The sequence below is a fragment of the Hypomesus transpacificus genome, unplaced genomic scaffold (genome assembly GCF_021917145.1).
Source record: "Hypomesus transpacificus isolate Combined female unplaced genomic scaffold, fHypTra1 scaffold_133, whole genome shotgun sequence".
Classification (NCBI taxonomy): Eukaryota; Metazoa; Chordata; class Actinopteri; order Osmeriformes; family Osmeridae; genus Hypomesus; species Hypomesus transpacificus.
This window is the reverse complement of record NW_025813709.1, coordinates 1-18,653: the sequence shown is the minus strand read 5'-3', so window position 1 is coordinate 18,653 and position 18,653 is coordinate 1. Positions and strand designations below refer to the sequence as shown.

The following is an 18,653-nucleotide window of genomic DNA, read 5'->3' as shown; positions in this document are numbered from 1 at the left end:
TGGTTCATAAAAAAAAAGTAAAGTACAAAGAATGTACTTAATTTCGGTATTGTTCTTATAATATCCTTAACTCGTTGATTGAAACAAGAGCAATAAAAATAGCACAAACTTGAAGCTGATGTGAGCAAACATTTTTATTTCAGCATTAATCTAATGCACATGTAAAAATAAGACAATTCAACATGTCCTCTTTTGCTACTTAGATAAAGTGACTTTCTCTACCAGTTTCTCTACTAAAAACAAGAGGGTGATATGTATTAGATTGGATTTGTACAGTAATAATAAAATGATTTAAAAGTGTACATTTTATAGTCATGTTTCAGTTTGTCATGTGGGAAAGAATGATGTGAAATCATTCACAGCCCCCCCCAAAAAAGTTATTGTCATGTAATTTTGTTGTTTTAAACAGTCGGTGTATCCTCTCCAGTCTCCTCCTCTCTGGCTCTACTCAATATCGTTAGAGTTTGATGGAACGTGTCCTGTCTGGATTTCAATTTCTGTGTAAGAAAGACAGAACAATCTTGTGAGTTCCCCAAAATAGTTCCCAGAATATTCCACAGGAAACTCTGACAACATGAAGCAGTTCCACGGAATCCACAAAGAGCATTGCTGTATACTTCAGACAGAGCTGCTGTACAATGAGCAGCCAGATACCTGGACATGGTCCACTCTGAAACACAACGTCATCGATGGCGATATCACTCCTCACAGAGGGCCCTCTGGTGGCCTCAAACACAATCTGGAGAGGGAGGGAGGGAGGGAGGGAGGGAGGGAGGGAGGGAGGGAGGGAAGGAGGGAGGGAGGGAGGTAGGGAGGTAGGGAGGGAGGGAGGGAAAGAGGGAGGGAGGGAGGGAGGGAAAGAGGGAGGGAGGGAGGGAGGGAAAGAGGGAAGGAGGGAGGGAGGGAGGTAGGGAGGGAGGGAGGGAGGGAGGGAAAAATCCAAACAAATGCAACAGATTCTTCTCTAAGCTGTTCAGCGATGTACCGTATGTTTGGAAGTCATCTGAGGGTTTAAGGATTATATATATTTTTTATTTTATTTATTCTGTATTTGCATGTCTACCTGGTGCTGATGGTCACACTGGTACTCTACGGTGGCTCTCAGCCAGGTGATGCTCTGCTCTCCGCCGCGTTTCCACAGCAACGTCTCGTCTCCATCCCGGCTGAGCAGCACTCGGAGCTGGCCCGTGCCCGAGCCGTACATGTGCAGGTAGAAGCGCAGACACTGAGGACCCCTGGCCCCCCGCAGAGGGCTGGACAGCAGCCGCGCATTCTGACCAGGCATCATGGGGGACGCCTCGATGTGCATGTAGTACCCTGAGAGAGGCAGTTAGCAGAGTCAAGTGAATCGTCTGTTCACATGGGTTCAGAGTCAAGTGAATCGTCTGTTCACATGGGTTCAGAGTCGAGTGAATCGTCTGTTCACATGGGTTCAGAGTCGAATGAATTCTCTGTTCAAACTGGTTCAGAGTAACACTGAAACATCTGTTGAGTAAGTGGTTTATCATATGTCGACTAGAGTAAAGAATCACAAGAGTAGGAATAAAATATGTAACATATTTCTTGAGCAGACAGATCTACAGGCCAATGCTCTAACCACTAACCCAGCAGTGCTGAGGGGAGAGGCTTACGTACCCAGCCCGGTGGTGTGATCTCCCCTTGGGCCCGTGTAGGAGGTGGGGGTGGGGCCCCTGGTCCTCAGCCAGTCCCCCGCGTCCCCCGCCCGGTCCTGGGTGTAACCACAGACCCCAGCCTCGAAGTCACAGTGCCCCGGAACAGACAGCACAGCTCCAGGGACTGAAATCACAGCACCGTCACATGAGACGGTTTATTCAACTAGCAGATCCTTTATCTGAAGCGACGTACATATAGTGCATGTAGGAAGCACAGCAAGAGATCAATGATCAGAGGTGCAGAGTCGTAACTGTATTTCGGTGGCCAGAGTCACCGAACTGTAAAAGAAACGCAAATTGTTTTACAGACTGGGGGGAAAACTCAAACTCCCAGAATTCCCTGGTCTTCTTGTAGTTCCCTGCTCACCTGCAGTGAGATCACAGTCCCCCAGGGAGACGCTGATGTCATCCAGAGCTGCGGTTCCACAGTCCCAGAAACTCCTGCACGTGCTCACGAACATCACCTAGAAGGATGACATCATCACAAATTTAACACACACAGAGTCGCACACTCAAAGTGGACACATACACACATGAAACCAATTAAAGATTGAGTTTTGTTCAACATGATGTTTAAATATGTCTCGATGACTTGAGCCCAGAAACATTTCTCACACTGTAAAACAATCCGTTATCTCAATACCTCACATCCCAAAAGCCCTGTGAAGAAAATCACTGACTGGCGTAGTTATGGGCTGGGTTTATGTGAAACACATGAACACTAGTCATCTACCAGCTGTCTGTTTTCAGATCTGGAGCGAGACCAAAGGAAAGCTCCATAGAGGACAGGAGAGAGGCCTGTCTGAGATAAGGACTGGTACACACCTGATCTGAAACCTTCAAAGAAACCCAAGGCAGCAAGAGATATATATGGATTTTGACTTGATAAGGCTGACAGTGTATTTTATTTATTATCTTTATAGTTCTTTTTTTCTTTCTTTCCCTGTTAACTGTCTGCCATAGAATACGTTTACCTTTCTCTTTCATTCATATTCTGTCTTTAATTTTCTTCCCTTCCCTTCTGAGACCAGTCTGTACTCCAGTATAAACCACCGTGAAACGAGAAGCCAAACTCTGTTTCACCTTGGCGGGCTGTGTGATCTGGAAGGTGACGTCAGAAGCTACCCAGATGCCCCTGGACCTCTCCCCCTGGGTCCATATCCTGTCCAGGGAGGCGCTGGCCTGGTCCTGCAGGTACACCTCCAGAGCCTGGTCCGTCTGGTTGAAGCCCCTCAGAGAGTAGTAGAACCTCAGGCAGTATTTCATGTTGCCGGGCAGAACAGGGCCGAACAGGCGGCTGACGTAGCCGGTGCGCGGGCCGAGTCGGGAGTGAGCCAGGAGGAAAGATCCTGCGGAGAGAAAGATGTGTTATTGCCTTGACAACGCTGCTTCCCTGACACCCAGGCCCCTGTCATGGAATGTTCTGGGTTCCATCTGGTCATCTGAGTTCTTGTGAAAACTCAGATTTCTCTCTCAAAAACAATTGTGGAGTTTCTTATATATCTTGACACAAGTAACATTTTAGATCATGAGTAGTTCATCATTAATGTATGTGCAGTTCAATTTTAATTCATGTGTAGTTTAATTTCAGTTGAAGTGTAGTTAAATTTCAGTTAAATCTGGGTTGCTGCTTGTCCTGTCGGTCTCACCAGCCCCGGTGGTGTGATCCCCGGCTCTGTAAACGTTGGGCCTGACAGAAACTCTCTTCCAAGGGGAGCTGTCGGTGTGCTGGTCCTGGCTGTAGCGACAGAAGCCATGCTCAAAGTCACAGTTAGCCACGGCCGGATCAAACGTTGGCTCTGGGAGACACACATGGGAGGAGTCAAGACACACATGGGAGGAGTCAAGACACACATGGGAGGAGTCAGGACACACATGGGAGGAGTCAGGACACACATGGGAGGAGTCAAGACACACATGGGAGGAGTCAGGACACACATGGGAGGAGTCAGGACACACATGGGAGGAGTCAGGACACACATGGGAGGAGTCAGGACACATGGAAGGAGTCAGGACACACATGGGAGGAGTTAAGACACGCATGGGAGGAGTCAGGACACAACAGCACAGACGACTGAACCAGCTCCACTTCCTCGGGTCTCGGACTGACAGAACAGTTAGGTGAACTAAGCTATTCGATGGTAAAGGGATGACATGTTAATGACAGCAGGACGGTACGAGACATTTACTGCAGTGCAGCGGAGAGGCCTTCCAGCCGGTTCACCTGTCTCCGCGCTGCAGAAGTCTGGGGAGAAGGAGATGTCGTCCAGGGCAACATGGCCTCCTCTGGGGCTGTTGAACGTCACTTCAAACACCACCTGGGCAGGTGTGCACACAAACACACACACACATTAAAACACACAAACACTCTTGATCTGCAATGAACTGAGATACACCTGAAGCTGTGGGCCACCCAGCCAGTCTGACCCCACTGACCTGCAGGGGGTAGGGAGCCTTGAGGTCCACCTGGACAGGTATCCACTCCCAGGTGCCTGCGCTCCAGCTGGTCTCGTCTGCGTCGGCTCTCCACAGGTCCTGGTACTGACCCGACTGGTCCCGGGTGTAAACAGAGAACAGGTTTCCCCTCTCCTCCCCTCGCTGGTACTGGAAGCTCAGGCATCCGGACATGGGCACCGTCGTCATGGGAGACGACAGCTTGGCGACCTCCTTAAAGGTTTTGGCGTAGACAGAGTCCACGTACATGTAGTGGCCTGCAGGGGGCAGCAGAGAGCATCAACGATATTTGTTATAAATGTACACAAGTTAATTAATACAGGTTCCGTATCTCTATAATATATTTTCTGCTGCACTGTCAACTGTCTTCGCTGCATTCCAAACATTGATCGCTGTACAGCTAGCCGCTAGCTTAGCTCCGCACCTGTTCCATTGTTGTGGGTGTGGTCATCCGGCAGCGTGCTGTCAGGGTCCCTGGCCACGCCCCCTCCCACATACCAGTTGACGTTGGTGTTCCACTGGTTGCCATAGCCACAGAGATGGGAGTCCTCGTAGTCGCATTCTGGAGAGAGAACACACATTAACCTATTCCTAATATAATATTTTAATACCATAACTAACATTTCGTAACAGTGACATTACAAGCGTCTATTCTACTGCTCCACAACGAGGAGGTAGATTTGTGTCGTGCTGAAATGTTTCTGCTAGCTAATTTATTTAGAAAAAAAGTCGTTCACATGTCAAAGTGAAGTATTTTCCGCTGCCAATACCACAATGAAACATTAGAGAATTACGCCTCTGTGCCGATGTGCATGTCAACAAATGTATTTATTAATATCACAAAGTCAAGTCATTCGCGGGTGAAATCCCAGGTAGCTTTAATGCTGGAGTGACGTCACTGACCGAGACAGTAGCCGGGGATGATGCGTATCTCGAACACGGCCACGCTGCTGTCAGGGGCGTCTCCAGCCCAGCCCTCCAACACCACCTGGTCACAAACACACGCTCCACTCAGACAGCAGGCCAGCAAGACAGAGGAACAACATTACAAACTTAAAGGTGCAATAGAAGAAGAAAAGAAATCTGTAAAATATTAGTTTTGTCCTCTATTAACATATTGTGTATGCTCACAAGACCCTCTGAGAGTTGTTCAGCAACACAGACAGCTCAGTGCCAGTGGAATGTCAATTTATCATTTTGGATCAGCCTGCTACTTTCAAGCCAATTATGTTCCAGCTATCGTGTTCCAGCCAATTGCCTTCCGCGAGGCAAGCCTTTCTCCTTTGGCTTGTGTTGTGAACACTGTCAAAGTCAAGCTGGAGGAAGCAGGGAAGTTCTGGTGTTTGAATGTATTTAATAATGCTACCCACTGCAGCTTTGACTGCAGGGTCAAAGGTTAACTGCTGGGTGGAGCTAATGGACACCACATGGGAGCCCCAAGATACACACAGTACATCATGTATATGTTCATTTAGCAGACGCTCGGAGGGGATGTGAACCTGCAACCTCTAGATCTGCAGTTAAATGCAGAACTATACCTATCCTTGTTCATTGCAGCTGTTGAGTAGAATTGAGGATGAAAGATTATTATGAAAGGTCTCTGAGCTATGGTTTGTTATGTGTTTCTGGTGGTTTTCTGGACTGATTCATGTTTAGGTTTGGGGGGGTGAGATTGCACAGACATGGTTCAGTCCGCCTAGGTCATGACCTTGTGTTTAAACAGAACCAAGTTATTATGTTACGTCTGTAATTCCCACGGTTTGAAAGGGACAGTTTTTAATTGAAGCACACACACATGCACACACACACACACACACACACACCCACACACACCCAAACACATACGCACAGACACACACACACCAGTTTGGTTTAAACAACGGTGGGCCAGTTTGAAGTTTTGTGTATATTTCAGACAGGAAACCTTCCAAGTGACTGATTGTGCTGTTTAGGTCTGGGTCCAGCCCCGTGGTGGCCCTGCCCCCCACCAATGACCCCCCCTTCCCCTCAGAAGCAGCTTCTTACCCTCCAGTCCTCGGTGGTGTTGTGGAGGTCCATGCTGGCGATGACCCAGCTGTCGGAGGGGGTGTGGGAGCTCCAGAGCGGGCCGGTCGAAGCTCTGTCCCTCCAGCCTCTGCTGCACCTGCAGGGACCCCAACCCAGAGACCTGGTACACCATCCTCAGGCAGCTCCACACCTCCAGACCCATCACCGGACTGAGCAGAACCGCCCTGCTGCCTGTGTCCTCCCTCCTGCCCTCCTCTCCTCCTCTCTTCTCCTCTCCTCCTCTCCTCACAGCGCTCTCTCTGTTGCCCTCCTCTTCTCCCCCTACTTCCTTACCCTGCTGCAGGACAGAGTCCACCGTGATGAAGTTACCTAGAGAGAGAGAGAGGGAGGGTGAGTGAAGGAGGGAAGGAGGGAAGGAGGGAGGGAGGAGGGAGGAGGGAGGGAGGGAGGGAGGGAGGGAGGGGGAGGGAGGGAGGGAGGGAGGGAGGGAGGGAGGGAGGGAAAGGGAGTGAAAAACAAGAGAGAGATTCCATCTCGTTGCCAGCATTCACAGCAAACCTTTCTCTTCAGCAGAGCCACTGTGAGTTTCCAGAGACAAACTCAAGAGTTGGAGCTGAGACCTTAAGTACTCTAACCTTTCAAAGTAAGCCTGCAGCGACGGTGGCAAGGATGGAGGAAAGAGGAACCAGATGGAGGGAGTCTGGAGGAAGGAGGGGAGACAGGCTCCCAGGCTAACACAGCAGGATCCACACTCTGACTGCTCAGCAAACCACACTTTACATCAAGCATCATAGGGTATAGCTCAGTGGTTAGAGCGCTTGACTAGAAGAAGTCGCAGGTTCAAATCCCCTGTGTTGTACCTCGCTTTGTATGAAAGCATCTGCCAAATCAATATATTGTCATCCAGTATCTCCAACTTCTTCACGTTTATATCAGTAACAGTAATATGGTCCCATCCATTTCTCATTGTAGGTAATCAGTGAACTTTGATCATTTTGCATGAGTCTTGATTCATCTGGCTTCAGAATACATACGGTCATCGTCACAGTGTTCAGTACCAACGCTGAGAGGCGGTGAATGCCTAAATGTGTTATTTCACTGTCTCCAGATGTATTCAGATGCAGGATACAATGTTGTCCAGATGTCTCTCTCTCCCCCCCCCTCTCTCTCTCTCTCTCTCTCCAATTCTCTCTCTTTCACTTTGTCACCATATCTATGTCTCTCGTTATCTCCCTCCCTCTCTCGCTCGCTCTCCTCTCCATCTTTCACTCTGTCACTATCTGTCACTCTCCCACACACACTCCCATTCGCTCCACCTCTCTCTTCCATCCCTCCTCCTCTAACTCCAGCACAGACAACACTGAGAGGAACCACATCAACCAGTAACGAGAGCTACCAAGTCAATCTGAACACATGTGACTTCCATGAACAGCTCCACATGATCACCCTGACATGCTGCCCTGAGAGGGTATAAAGACCTGCGTTAGTCTCTCATCTGTGGGGAGGAGGAGGGGGGTGTGAGGGGGAGGAGGGGGGTGTGAGGGGGAGGACAGGCTGCCTGGCTTACCTTCGTGGTTGAGGGTCCAGCTCGTAAAACAGAGGATCTGAAGTGTAGCCACAGGTGTCTGCCTCAAAGTTACAGGAGCCTGACAGCTGGGCGTGGACGGTAGCTGAGGGAGGGGAGAGGGGGGAGAGAAGGAGAGACAGACAGAATGTGAAAGAGAGAGAGAGAATAAGGAACATATGAATCATACATGGGCACAATAACATCGTTTCATGCAAACACACTTTTACATGCTGACTAGAATGTCTTCATACTCACCGACCACAGCCAGGAGGAGGAATGGAAGCATTCTGCTGCACGGGGAGGAAAACACGGACCAAAAGATGCAAGACCAAAACAAAACTGAAAATATTATGCTTTGAACCTGGTAAATAACCAGGTGTGTGTGTTTATGAGAGTGCGTCTCTCCCTGCGTGTGTCTCTCTGTGCTGGTCTCTCTGAGTGTCTCTCCCTGCGTGTGTCTCTCTGTGCTGGTCTCTCTGAGTGTCTCTCCAGCTCACAGACTGGCAGAACACTGCAGAGTTTAAGATGGGCAGGCTCCGGTGGAGGAGGGACTGAGGGAGAGACGAGAGAGAGAGGGGGGGGGGGAGAGAGAGAGAGAGGGGGGGGGGGGAGAAAAGGGAGAGAGAGAGAGAGAGAGAGAGAGAGAGAGAGAGAGGGGGGGAGAGAGAGAGGGGGGGAGAGAGAGGGGGGGAGAGAGAGAGGGGGGGGGAGAAAGGGAGAGAGAGAGAGAGAGAGAGAGAGAGAGAGAGAGAGAGAGAGAGAGAGAGAGAGAGAGAGAGAGAGAAGGAGAGAGAGAGAGAGAGAGAGAGAGAGGGGGGGGGGGAGAGGGGGGGGGGGAGGGGGGGGGAGAGAAAGAGAAGGAGAGAAGGGGGAGAGGGAGAGAGAGAGAAAGAGGTCTGGTGATAATTCATACCAGATTCAAACTATTGCTGTCTATCACACTCATGTCTACTTTTTAGCTCAGTCACACACACACACACAGATACCTGTGTCTCTGGTGCAGAAACTAGTGCCGTTACTCTCTGTCAGGTTTATAATGTGTGTTGCTAGTTTACATGACTGGGATTACTTTATATGGAAAACTGGCTCTTCAATCATGTACAGATAATTATGTTTACAGAGAATGACATTCTTACCAAAAACATGTGCACACACACAGCAGATTGACTAAATGACTGCCAATGCCTAAGATCTGAAACAGAAAGATCTGTGCTGTGTGTGTGTGTGTGTGTGTGTGTGTGTGTGTGTGTGTGTGTGTGAGAGAGTGTGTGTGTGTGTGTGTGTGTGTGTGTGTGTGTGTGTGTGTGTGTGTGAGAGCGTGTGAGAGTGTGAGAGTGTGAGAGTGTGTGTCAGATTCCAGGAATGACAGACAGATTTTGAGTGGCTTCTTTCCTTTGAATGTACTATTTTATCACCTATTTTAGAAGTGAATAACTTCCAGATCTGGTGAGACTAAAGACTATGACGGATCCATAAGTCATGAATCTGAATTCAACATGAATCAGAACAGAATCTGAATCTGAAAAAGTACATGAATCTGAACATGAATCTGATCTGAACATGAATCTGAGCTCTCTCCATCTGAGCAGGCTCTTCTTGCTCCTGCGCTGGCCTGTTATCACGGTGCTGTGAAACGCTCCCAGACCAGGAACCAGATGGAGAGGTGGACTGTCGGTGAGATATTGTACACACACACACACGATCATGTCTGCATGTCATGCTGGTTTCAGCAATCAAGGCGCTCCCTTCAGGGAACAGAGCCAACTGGGGTGTCAAAAGTTGAAGGCTGACAGAGTTGAATCAGTTCGACAACGAGAGAGCCATTAGCACTGCCTGATGCGATGTCCACAGCACTCGGCCATGAACAAAAAAAAACAAAGCACACGTAATTTCTCATACTTTAGCGTTTCTCATAACAACGAAGCTTTAATGAGGAACACACGGTTCTCAAGCCAGACTGCGGCATCATGCGTTGCGTGTGCGGACCGCTTGATTGCAAGGCGATACCGTGACGTGTTCCGTTGTGAATGTGGCGCCGCCAGGGTCGCCCTGGGTCAGCCACACCCCTCCCCACGGCCCGGACGGCCTCAGCATGCCAACACACACACAAACACACACACACACAAACACACACACACAAACACACACACCACAACTACAGACTAGTATCATACACAAACACACACTAGTATTATACACACACACATTTACCGTTTCAAGTATCTCACCTTTGTATGATAAAACCTATGTCAAGTGAATTTATGCACATCCCTGCACAAACAGTAGCCTATAGTTCTTCATTTATTTGAGGAACTGTTAAATTGTACCAATACTATTGTGTTCTTTATCAGAATTTACTTTTCTTATTGTCCGTTTTATATTATGTATTTTCCTTAAAGTACTGGTTTTATCTTTCTTTAAATATCTAGTACTTACCATGTTTATTATTATGCGCCAACCTACTGAGCTGTCAATGTGCTTTTCTGCCACTTGGTGGCGCTAATCACCCGCCACAACTAAACCAGATCTCCCACGCTGTGAGGATGTGCTGTATGCGCATGCATCATGTCTTGTGTTGGCAGAGCATTTCATGCAGGCCATTTAACTCCCTCACCCACCCAGTTCTATAGCACAGCTACCTCCAGTAACCAAGATCCCGCAGTTCAGCATCTCTCTGGTTGCAGGGGAGGGGCAACGTGTGCTTGAGCGAAGTGAGAGGAGCGATGTTTGCACAACCACTATATGATGTAAAGGGAGTTGTGTTCTGAATGTAGAGAAGGAAAATGTACATTAAGTTTCAATCTCATCACGCAAGTATCAATCAATACTGATACCAACGTTGGTATCGATATTATCGATACTTTTGATCGATCCGCCCACCCCTAGTGTAGTTTAGCGTCCATGCCCTTCGACTCAGAGAGATGTCTATTTCAACTAGCCTACTATTCAAGTACCGTAAAATGGATTTTCGTCAAGGAGCCGTACTCTGGTGGATTCCGTGGTTTCTATTAGGTATGTACAACACAAGATCTTATTTATATTAACAACAAACTATGTAACTGCCAACAAAGAGATTCGCACAAAGCCATCAGACATATCTTGGAAAACTCTTCAAACTCTCCGCGTGAAAACAATGCACACAAACTATCATCTTGAATAAGCACATGAAGCAACTACTAGGAGTAGGTATGTAAATTCCGAAAAAAACACACTAGCCATACAAATAAGTGGAAAATCTTTATTTAAAATGTTCAAACACTCAAACAAAAATATCCAGTTGGACTGTTCTGTATGCCTACGACTACATCCTACCTACAGTGCACTACTGATAAAGTCTACATTATTATGGAGGATTATAGGGGCCAAAACTAAATAAATAAATACTTGGATAAATAAATAATTATATAACACAAAGCTTAAATAAATGACACAAAATATATAAATGTTACATGTATTTGTGTGTATATATATATATATATGTTTACGTTTTCATGTGTTTACATTTATTTATTTATACTTACATTTATTCATTTATACTTACATTTATTTATTTATACTTACATTTATTTATTTATACTTACATTTATGTATTTATACTTACATTTATCCACGGTGAAACTTCCTGCAGCAAAATAAATCTGTCGTCCCCCCGTCACCAAGTCAGGGGGCGGGTCAAAGCCTCTAATTGGTGAATGAACAGTATTACACACCAGGCAGGCTCAACCAGTCGATCAAGCTCTCTTCAAGCTAGAGGGATCCTCTATCGCCTCACTCTACAGCTGCTAGGGGTGTGCGACACTGCACGATGTGGTATAGATCCGATACCAAGGAGTAAATACAGGGCCAGTATTGCCAATACCGATACTTTGGGCTTAGAAAAGCAGTGGAGGGGCAAAGTGAGTTTGAGCGAAGGTTAGACGGTGTTTGCACAACCACTATGAAGTAAAGAGAGTTGTGTACTCAGTGTGGAATGAAACTTAAGTATCGATCTTATCACGCTATCAATCAGGCTATCGATACCAACGTGGGTATCGATAGTTGCCGGGTTTCCCAACCCGGCCACTGTCGGTCTTAAGATCGATATGCCCACCCCTATGCTGTATCATCTCGCTGAGGATCGTGAACACATTTTCATTGATGTCTGTGTCAGTTAGGGCCAATATCATTCCTATAATTTCAGCGAAGCTCTCAATATGATGTAAAAAAAAAGTGAACTGGCAGGTGCCTCCATCTCTTCAGCTTCTGCCAACATTTCGACCACTGTAGCATTCAATATTTCATTCATTGAATCCGCACAAGGTGCTGCCACCTTGGAATAGTCAAAAGCAGTCGATTCAAGTTGAAACACCGATCAGAGGCTTTGACCCGCCCCCTGACTTTGTGACGGGGGGACAACAGATTTATTTTGCTGCAGGAAGTTTCACCGTGGATAAATGTAAGTATAAATACATAAATGTAAGTATAAATAAATAAATGTAAGTATGAATGAATAAATGTAAGTATAAATGAATAAATGTAAGTATAAATGAATAAATGTAAACACATGAAAACGTAAACATATATATATATATATATATATATATACATACAAATACATGTAACATTTATATATTTTGTGTAATTTATTTAAGCTTTGTGTTATATAATTATTTATTTATCCAAGTATTTATTTATTTAGTTTTGGCCCCTATAATCCTCCATACATTATAACTGGTTCAAACAGTAATGTTTGATATAGAACCAGTAACATCCTGGATTAGAGAGAAATTACAGTCGCATTTGAGTTTGAATGGGCCATTTTATTGACAGTTGAAGTCAACCCTAAACCCCCTGTAGGCTGAATCACCTGCTGAATTGTCCCGCGCTGCATTTAGCTTTCTGTGAATTAACATCCAATCAGCAGAGCTCAAGGTGATGAAGTCTGAGGGAATACTCACTAATAAGTGATAATACCACACAGCACTGATGCTCTAAACACTCACTGTGTCACAAAAAGGAACATTGAAAAGAAAACATCAGCAGAAATAACAGAGCTCTGAGAATATATTTCTGATAAGCAGAAAAACTAGCCAGTCAACAATAGTACTGTATTCCATACGCCAGCTGAATAGTGGTCTTTGTTGTGTTGAAGTAATTCTGTATCAGTAGATAATCAATTTATCTTGAATCTCAAAAGTTAAAGTTTAGAAACAAGCACAAGTTGGAGGATATGTTTAGACATACAGTATATACTGTGTATGTATATACACTGTATATAGCGTAGCACAAGTAGTAGCGTAAAAAATAGCTGCTAATGTTGGACTCTTGTGCTCTAAACAGGAAATGGTTCAGTTTGTGGTCACTTCTGTCAGACACACAGACCAGATCTGATGCGTGTGTGTGTGTTGCTGTGTGTGTGTGTTGCTGTGTGTGCCTAAATGGGGGGAAATGTGTACTGTCTCAAGGTCATTGTGTGGTCAGAGGAGCACGTTAGATGGAATTGAGTTTGATGAAAAGACCGTGTTGTAGAGTGTGTAGCTGAAGAGAAGCGTGAGAGAGAGATCTTGTGGCTTCTTGTCAGTTCTTCAGAGGGCTGACTTTGTTCCAGAAACATGCTGTGGTCGTAGACCGGTAAAGCTGCACGTATCTAGGGGTCCTGTTCTAAACGCCAGCTTTCACTCTTATTCTCACTGTTAGGGAGTTTCCAAAAGTGGTTGTTGACTGAAAAACAGCCTTGGGAATTGTGTGGTCAGAGGAACACATTACATGGAAGCTAGCTTGTCTTATTCAGCCTCAGGGACTGTGTGTTCCTGGATCAGATGGATGTCATTTGCCTTGTGTTGGATTCCTGTTCTGCCTGTTTTTGACCTGTTCTGTTTGGCTTTTGAATCCTGCTCCTGTGTGTTCCTATGTTGTGGGCCTCGTGGTCTCTTCCTCATGCAGTCACGTGCTGTTCCTCAATTCAACAACATGATTTTATCACAATGCTTTTTATATCCTCCCTATCTTTTTCTTAGTTTTCACAACAACTTGTGTGTGTGTGTGTGACGACGAGAGAGAGTGTGTGAGACGTGTGTGAGATAAATTTTTCTCCTTCCTGTACAATCTCACAACAAATCCTGTTTCAAAGCTAAGTGGGGGGTTAGGGAATCGGGCTATTAATCAGAAGTTTGCCGGTTCAATTCCCGGCTGTGCAAAATGAAGTTGTGTCCTTGGACTAGGCACTTCACCTTACTTGCCCCGGGAGAATGTCCCTGTACTTACTGTAAGTCGCTCTGGATAAGAGCGTCTGCTAAATGACTAAATGTAAATATAAATGGAGAGAGATCTCTTCTGTCTTCCTACATTTCTGAACATAAACCAGCAGCTGCTGTGTCTCCTGTCCTCCAGGTCTCTCTGCTGCTGCAGGTCAGGATGGAGGGAAGACAGGAGCAGTAGGAGGAAACATCACACTTCCTGCTGCAGTAAACGCAACTGGCTCTTTACAAGTTAGGGACAAGGATCTTATTGTGGTGTTTAAAGGAGACAGTGACGTCACTAATAAAGACTTCAGAGACAGACTCCAGTGGGACAGACAGACTGGACTGTTCACCATCAGAGAACTCAGGATAAGTGACACAGGGACGTATATAATGAAAGATTCAATAAGGCAAAACAGTTCTATATTTCATCTGACAGTTTACAGTGAGTATTTTATACTTCAGTGAATAACAACTTACACCATACCTTGACTGAATACTTCAGCCTAACTCTGATTGGCTGGTTATATCTGTGTGAATCCCTGCTGATGATCCAGGGTGTGTGTCCATGTCCCTCTGCAGACCAGGTCTCCAGACCCCAGGTGAGAGCTGCTGCCCCCTGCTGGGTGGAGTGTTCTGTGGAGAACGGGAGAGACGTGAGCCTGTCTTGGTACAGAGGAGAGAGAGAGACTCAACCAGACCAGCAGTCCTGATCTCTCCAGGAGCCTGTCTCTGCTCCTGGTTTCAGACTACGACACTTCCTACAGCTGTGTGGTGGAGAACCCTGTCAGCAGAGAGTCTATCAACATGTCAGATACATGCAGAACTATTGGTGATCCTGAACAAGATGGTACGTGTTGCAATGCCCTACAGTAGAATATAATGTATAGATTGTAGTTTTTAATTCTAAGGAATAAGTAACCTTAGTAGGAAGTTATTATATCACATCTTGTTAAATAATATTTAATAAATGAACTGTCAGTTGTTAATTCTCTGAAGATTTAAAAACAAGCCCCTCTCTTGCCTCTTCCACATTCTACATTTATTCACCAATACAGTTGGTGAAGGAAGACTGTGGGTTTCTACTGTTGCTGCTGTGTTCTGTTCTGTAATCATCGTTGTGGTGGTTCTACTGGTGGTGTATCTGAAGAGGAAAACACCAGCACACACAGAACAAGGCAGGTATTTATCTGTGTGGAACTGTTAGCTGTGAAGCGTGATCTCCCTCAGTGTCCTGGCTTGTGATTGGTCCAGTGTTCAGGAGGTATGTTTGGTACTTTAGATCTGACATGCAGTCTTGCTGGGTGAAACAGTGTTTAGTTCCTTCAGGGAAGATGAGGGAGGAGTCTCTAGATAGGAGTCAGGAGTCAGTTCCCTACCCCCCTGTGCATCTCTGCTTTTAATCTCTACTCACCTGATGTTGCGATTGGTCAAGAGGTGTCCATCTAAAGAGCACCCCTATCAGAACTTCTCATTTTCCAAAGGTGAATGATGATTGGTTGATATGACCCTTCCTGTTCTGTGTGTGTCAGTCTCCTCTCTCCCTCTGACATCAGTCTCTGTCCTCATAGGTCCAGACTACTCTGAAGAGGAAGATCAGTATTCAGAATATACTACTGTTATTTACAAGAGTGAACAGATCCATGTTAAGCTGCTGAAAGACACATACACATGCTGTTGCAAACTTGCATCAGTTCCAGAAACTTCTTAAAGTTGTAATTCAAAGTTTACAGAATGGTATTTACGACTTATCCGATGATACACAAACATAGTCTCTACCATTCCAGTATCATTCCATGTGTGCTTGCAGAACAATTACCAACAAAGGCACTTATGCACTTAAACAATAACTTATGAGACAAAATGTGTGTTTGTGTGTTTGTGTCAAGTTTGTGTCTGTGTGCAGTTTGGTCCTCTTGATTAAAGCTGCAGGAACCCAGGTTCGGGTTGCCTGGCAACAAGCATCCATTCAGTATCTTTATCAAATAAATATCACTTTTACTCACTGAATGTGATCTTTCCTGATGTAAATAGCCAGTCAATCTCCAAGGTAACTATTCTGGATTACGAAGTGAAGAAGGTGGATATTTGTTAGGAGTTTGCACAGAGTTGCTCGAGTCGAGGACGTTTTTATTTCCTTGCGCATGCAGCAAGGAGACATGTCTGGTGGTACGAAGTTGTCTGAAGTCATGAAGAACTCCCTTTATCCTAAAGTTCTCCCGCGTGTGTTTGTGTGGAAACTTTACAGGGTGAAGTCCTGACCCTACTAAGCAGATGGCTTGGCTATAAGCTTGGTGTTGCCTACAATTCAAATGGGGGGTTCGTCTTTCTGCAGACAAGGAAATGCTGAGCAACAGTATTATTTAATGCAGTCTAAAAGTTTACATCTTTAATTTCTCTTAAACAATTTGGAAGCGCATAGAGGACTATATTCATATGATAATGCATGATAATTTTTCAATATATCTAGGTGTTTTTTTGATTCCAATTGCATTCGCATTGTCACATGTCATAGGGGCGTTCTATGATAATAATAAAATGTATATGAAATAACCAGAGTACAAATTATACAATGACAATCGTGGGGAGGTCAACTTCTTCTCCAGGGGGCGTGTATTGACCCCCCCCCCCGCCGCCCCCGACCTGTTGTTTTTACCTCTTTTTAGGGGGGTCCAAGTCTTAAAAACCCCCCAAACTGCCCGGTAATTCGCAACCAGGGAATAACGGTTTGAAATGTAATTGTTGTAAATGATCAAATGCAATATAAACAATCTAGCGTAATTTTTCCATCTGGGCAAGCATTATTTGAGTGTCAATTTTAATTAACTAATTATTTTAATCACCTAAACCAGATCTCCCACGCTGTGTGGATGTGCTGTATGTGCCTTGCCTGCATCATGTCTTGTGTTGGCAGAACATTTCATACAGGCAGTGACTCCCTCACCCATCCAGTTCTATAGCAGAGATCCTGCAGTTCAGCATTTTCCGGTTGCAGGTTCATGTGGGTGCTGACTGCTGACCAGAACACAGTCCGTACCCGTCATCAGAAACTGTTCTCTGAGTCAGACAACAAACAAGCTGCTGGGTGGAGTACGGGAGAGATGTACCTGTATGAATCCCTGCTGATGATCCAGGGTGTGTTCATGTCCTCCTGCAGACCAGGTCTCCAGACCCCAGGTGAGAGCTGCTGCCCCCTGCTGGGTGGAGTGTTCTGTGGAGAACCGGGAGAGACGTGAGCCTGTCCTGGTACAGAGGAGAGGAGAGACTCAACCAGACCAGCAGTCCTTGATCTCTCCAAGAGCCCTGTCTCTGGTCCCTGGTTTCAGACTCCAACACTTCCTACAGCTGTGTGGTGGAGAACCCTGTTAGCAGAGAGTATTTTCAGAGAGTTTTTTTTCTCAAGCGTAATCAACCACAAACCTCCACGAATCCTCCACCCTGAGAGTAAGTCTCCTGGCATCTAGTTAAATCTTCAGACGAGACAAAACAAGCCAGTCAATCCGCTCATTATATTTTGGAAACAAGACGTTAAATTAAGTTCAACCACAAAACTGCACACTGAGGCAGAAGTACACATATGTGGGGACATACCCTTAACTGCCTCTAAGACAAAGTATAATAGTTAAAATAAGTGGGATAGTCTGTTTTAGTAATTTTCAGAATTATTTGTTTTGGATTTGGTTGCTCGCCGTTTTCGACATGACTGAGAATAGACACATTCCTGATCACCCATTGGCCATATATGAGGAAAACCTGAAATTTTCTGTGTCAAAAAGGATTCCTGGTGAATGTGCTGCGTGTCTATAGTGTCTTTTTGTATTAATGTATTCATATGACATGATGTCCAACAGGTGTAAGTAATGGCTACTTTTTACTGAAGTATATCAGAACCCACACTTCTTTACTTGGACGTTCAAGTTAAACTCAAGAGTAAAAAAGTGTAGTCAGCACTTTAACTAGTCTTATGAGTATCTGTACTTCTACTTGAGTCAAGTTGTGTGTTTTTTTTGCCATCTCTTGCAAACTAACCCACCATATAGCCTCCCTGGCCAAACAGATTTACTGTGTGATCCTCCAGGTTCCTCCTTCCCTGTTTTAAATCAAATTTTCATCTAATTTGTTTTTGTATCACGTGATTACTAGAGTCTAGTTTGTCGTCACGCAGGCAGGCATAGGTTACCTACACTTACTTTACTTGTCATCACTTCATCACTGAGGACAACAGCATAGATCGGCACTGACAGCATTTGAACCAGGACATTTACTTTATATTTCAATCTAATATAACGATAATTTAATAAGCATTCAAGATGTTGTTAAGTCTCCCATGACAAATGCTCTCCAGCCACCATCATATCACTGATGCACCAGCAGGTCTTGCAATGCAGGAACACGTTTAAACACCGCCCAGTGTCAACGGAAACTTTTCTGGTTCGAATTATGTCAATGCTGATATCACAACAGCACAACTTAACAACTTAGACAATTTAATCAAATTAAATACAAATTAGATTCAACCCTTGTGCTGCCTTCGGTTCCCAATGACCGAAGGTTCACAACGACCCATCGTTGTGTTGCGACAACTTTACCCAATACAAAAACAAATAACTTTTTTTTTATTTTATCCTTCGCGTTGTGGGGGCTCTGACACAGCCCGACGGTTAAATCCATCACTTTATTTTTGTATGAGGTAAAGTTTGTCGCAACACGACGGTGGATCACAATGACTGAAGG

At 45.3% G+C, this 18,653-nt stretch overlaps 1 protein-coding gene and 1 long non-coding RNA gene across 3 annotated transcripts; one reads left to right on the top strand and one right to left on the bottom strand.

Annotated features, from left to right (window-relative positions):
- Positions 1-98: 98 nt before the first annotated feature.
- LOC124488351 (MAM domain-containing protein 2-like) lies at positions 99-8,046 on the bottom strand (the record flags this gene model as incomplete). The annotated part of the gene is given in 15 exon segments (XM_047051004.1): positions 99-497; positions 655-739; positions 1,064-1,317; positions 1,636-1,797; positions 2,041-2,137; positions 2,757-3,022; positions 3,323-3,472; positions 3,898-3,991; positions 4,110-4,384; positions 4,552-4,689; positions 5,031-5,115; positions 6,153-6,233; positions 6,235-6,503; positions 7,702-7,804; positions 7,957-8,046. Coding segments are annotated over 15 exon segments (2,202 nt in total), but the record flags the coding sequence as incomplete, so codon positions are not given.
- Positions 8,047-10,412: 2,366 nt separating this feature from the next.
- LOC124488368 lies at positions 10,413-15,929 on the top strand. Of its 2 annotated transcripts, XR_006958629.1 has the most exons (5): positions 10,413-10,713; positions 14,071-14,364; positions 14,502-14,769; positions 14,978-15,101; positions 15,491-15,929. It is a non-coding gene; the product is annotated as an uncharacterized LOC124488368 (long non-coding RNA). The 2 variants fall into 2 exon arrangements; XR_006958628.1 differs by having other exon boundaries at positions 10,414-10,713; positions 14,978-15,929.
- The last annotated feature ends 2,724 nt before the right edge of the window (positions 15,930-18,653 follow it).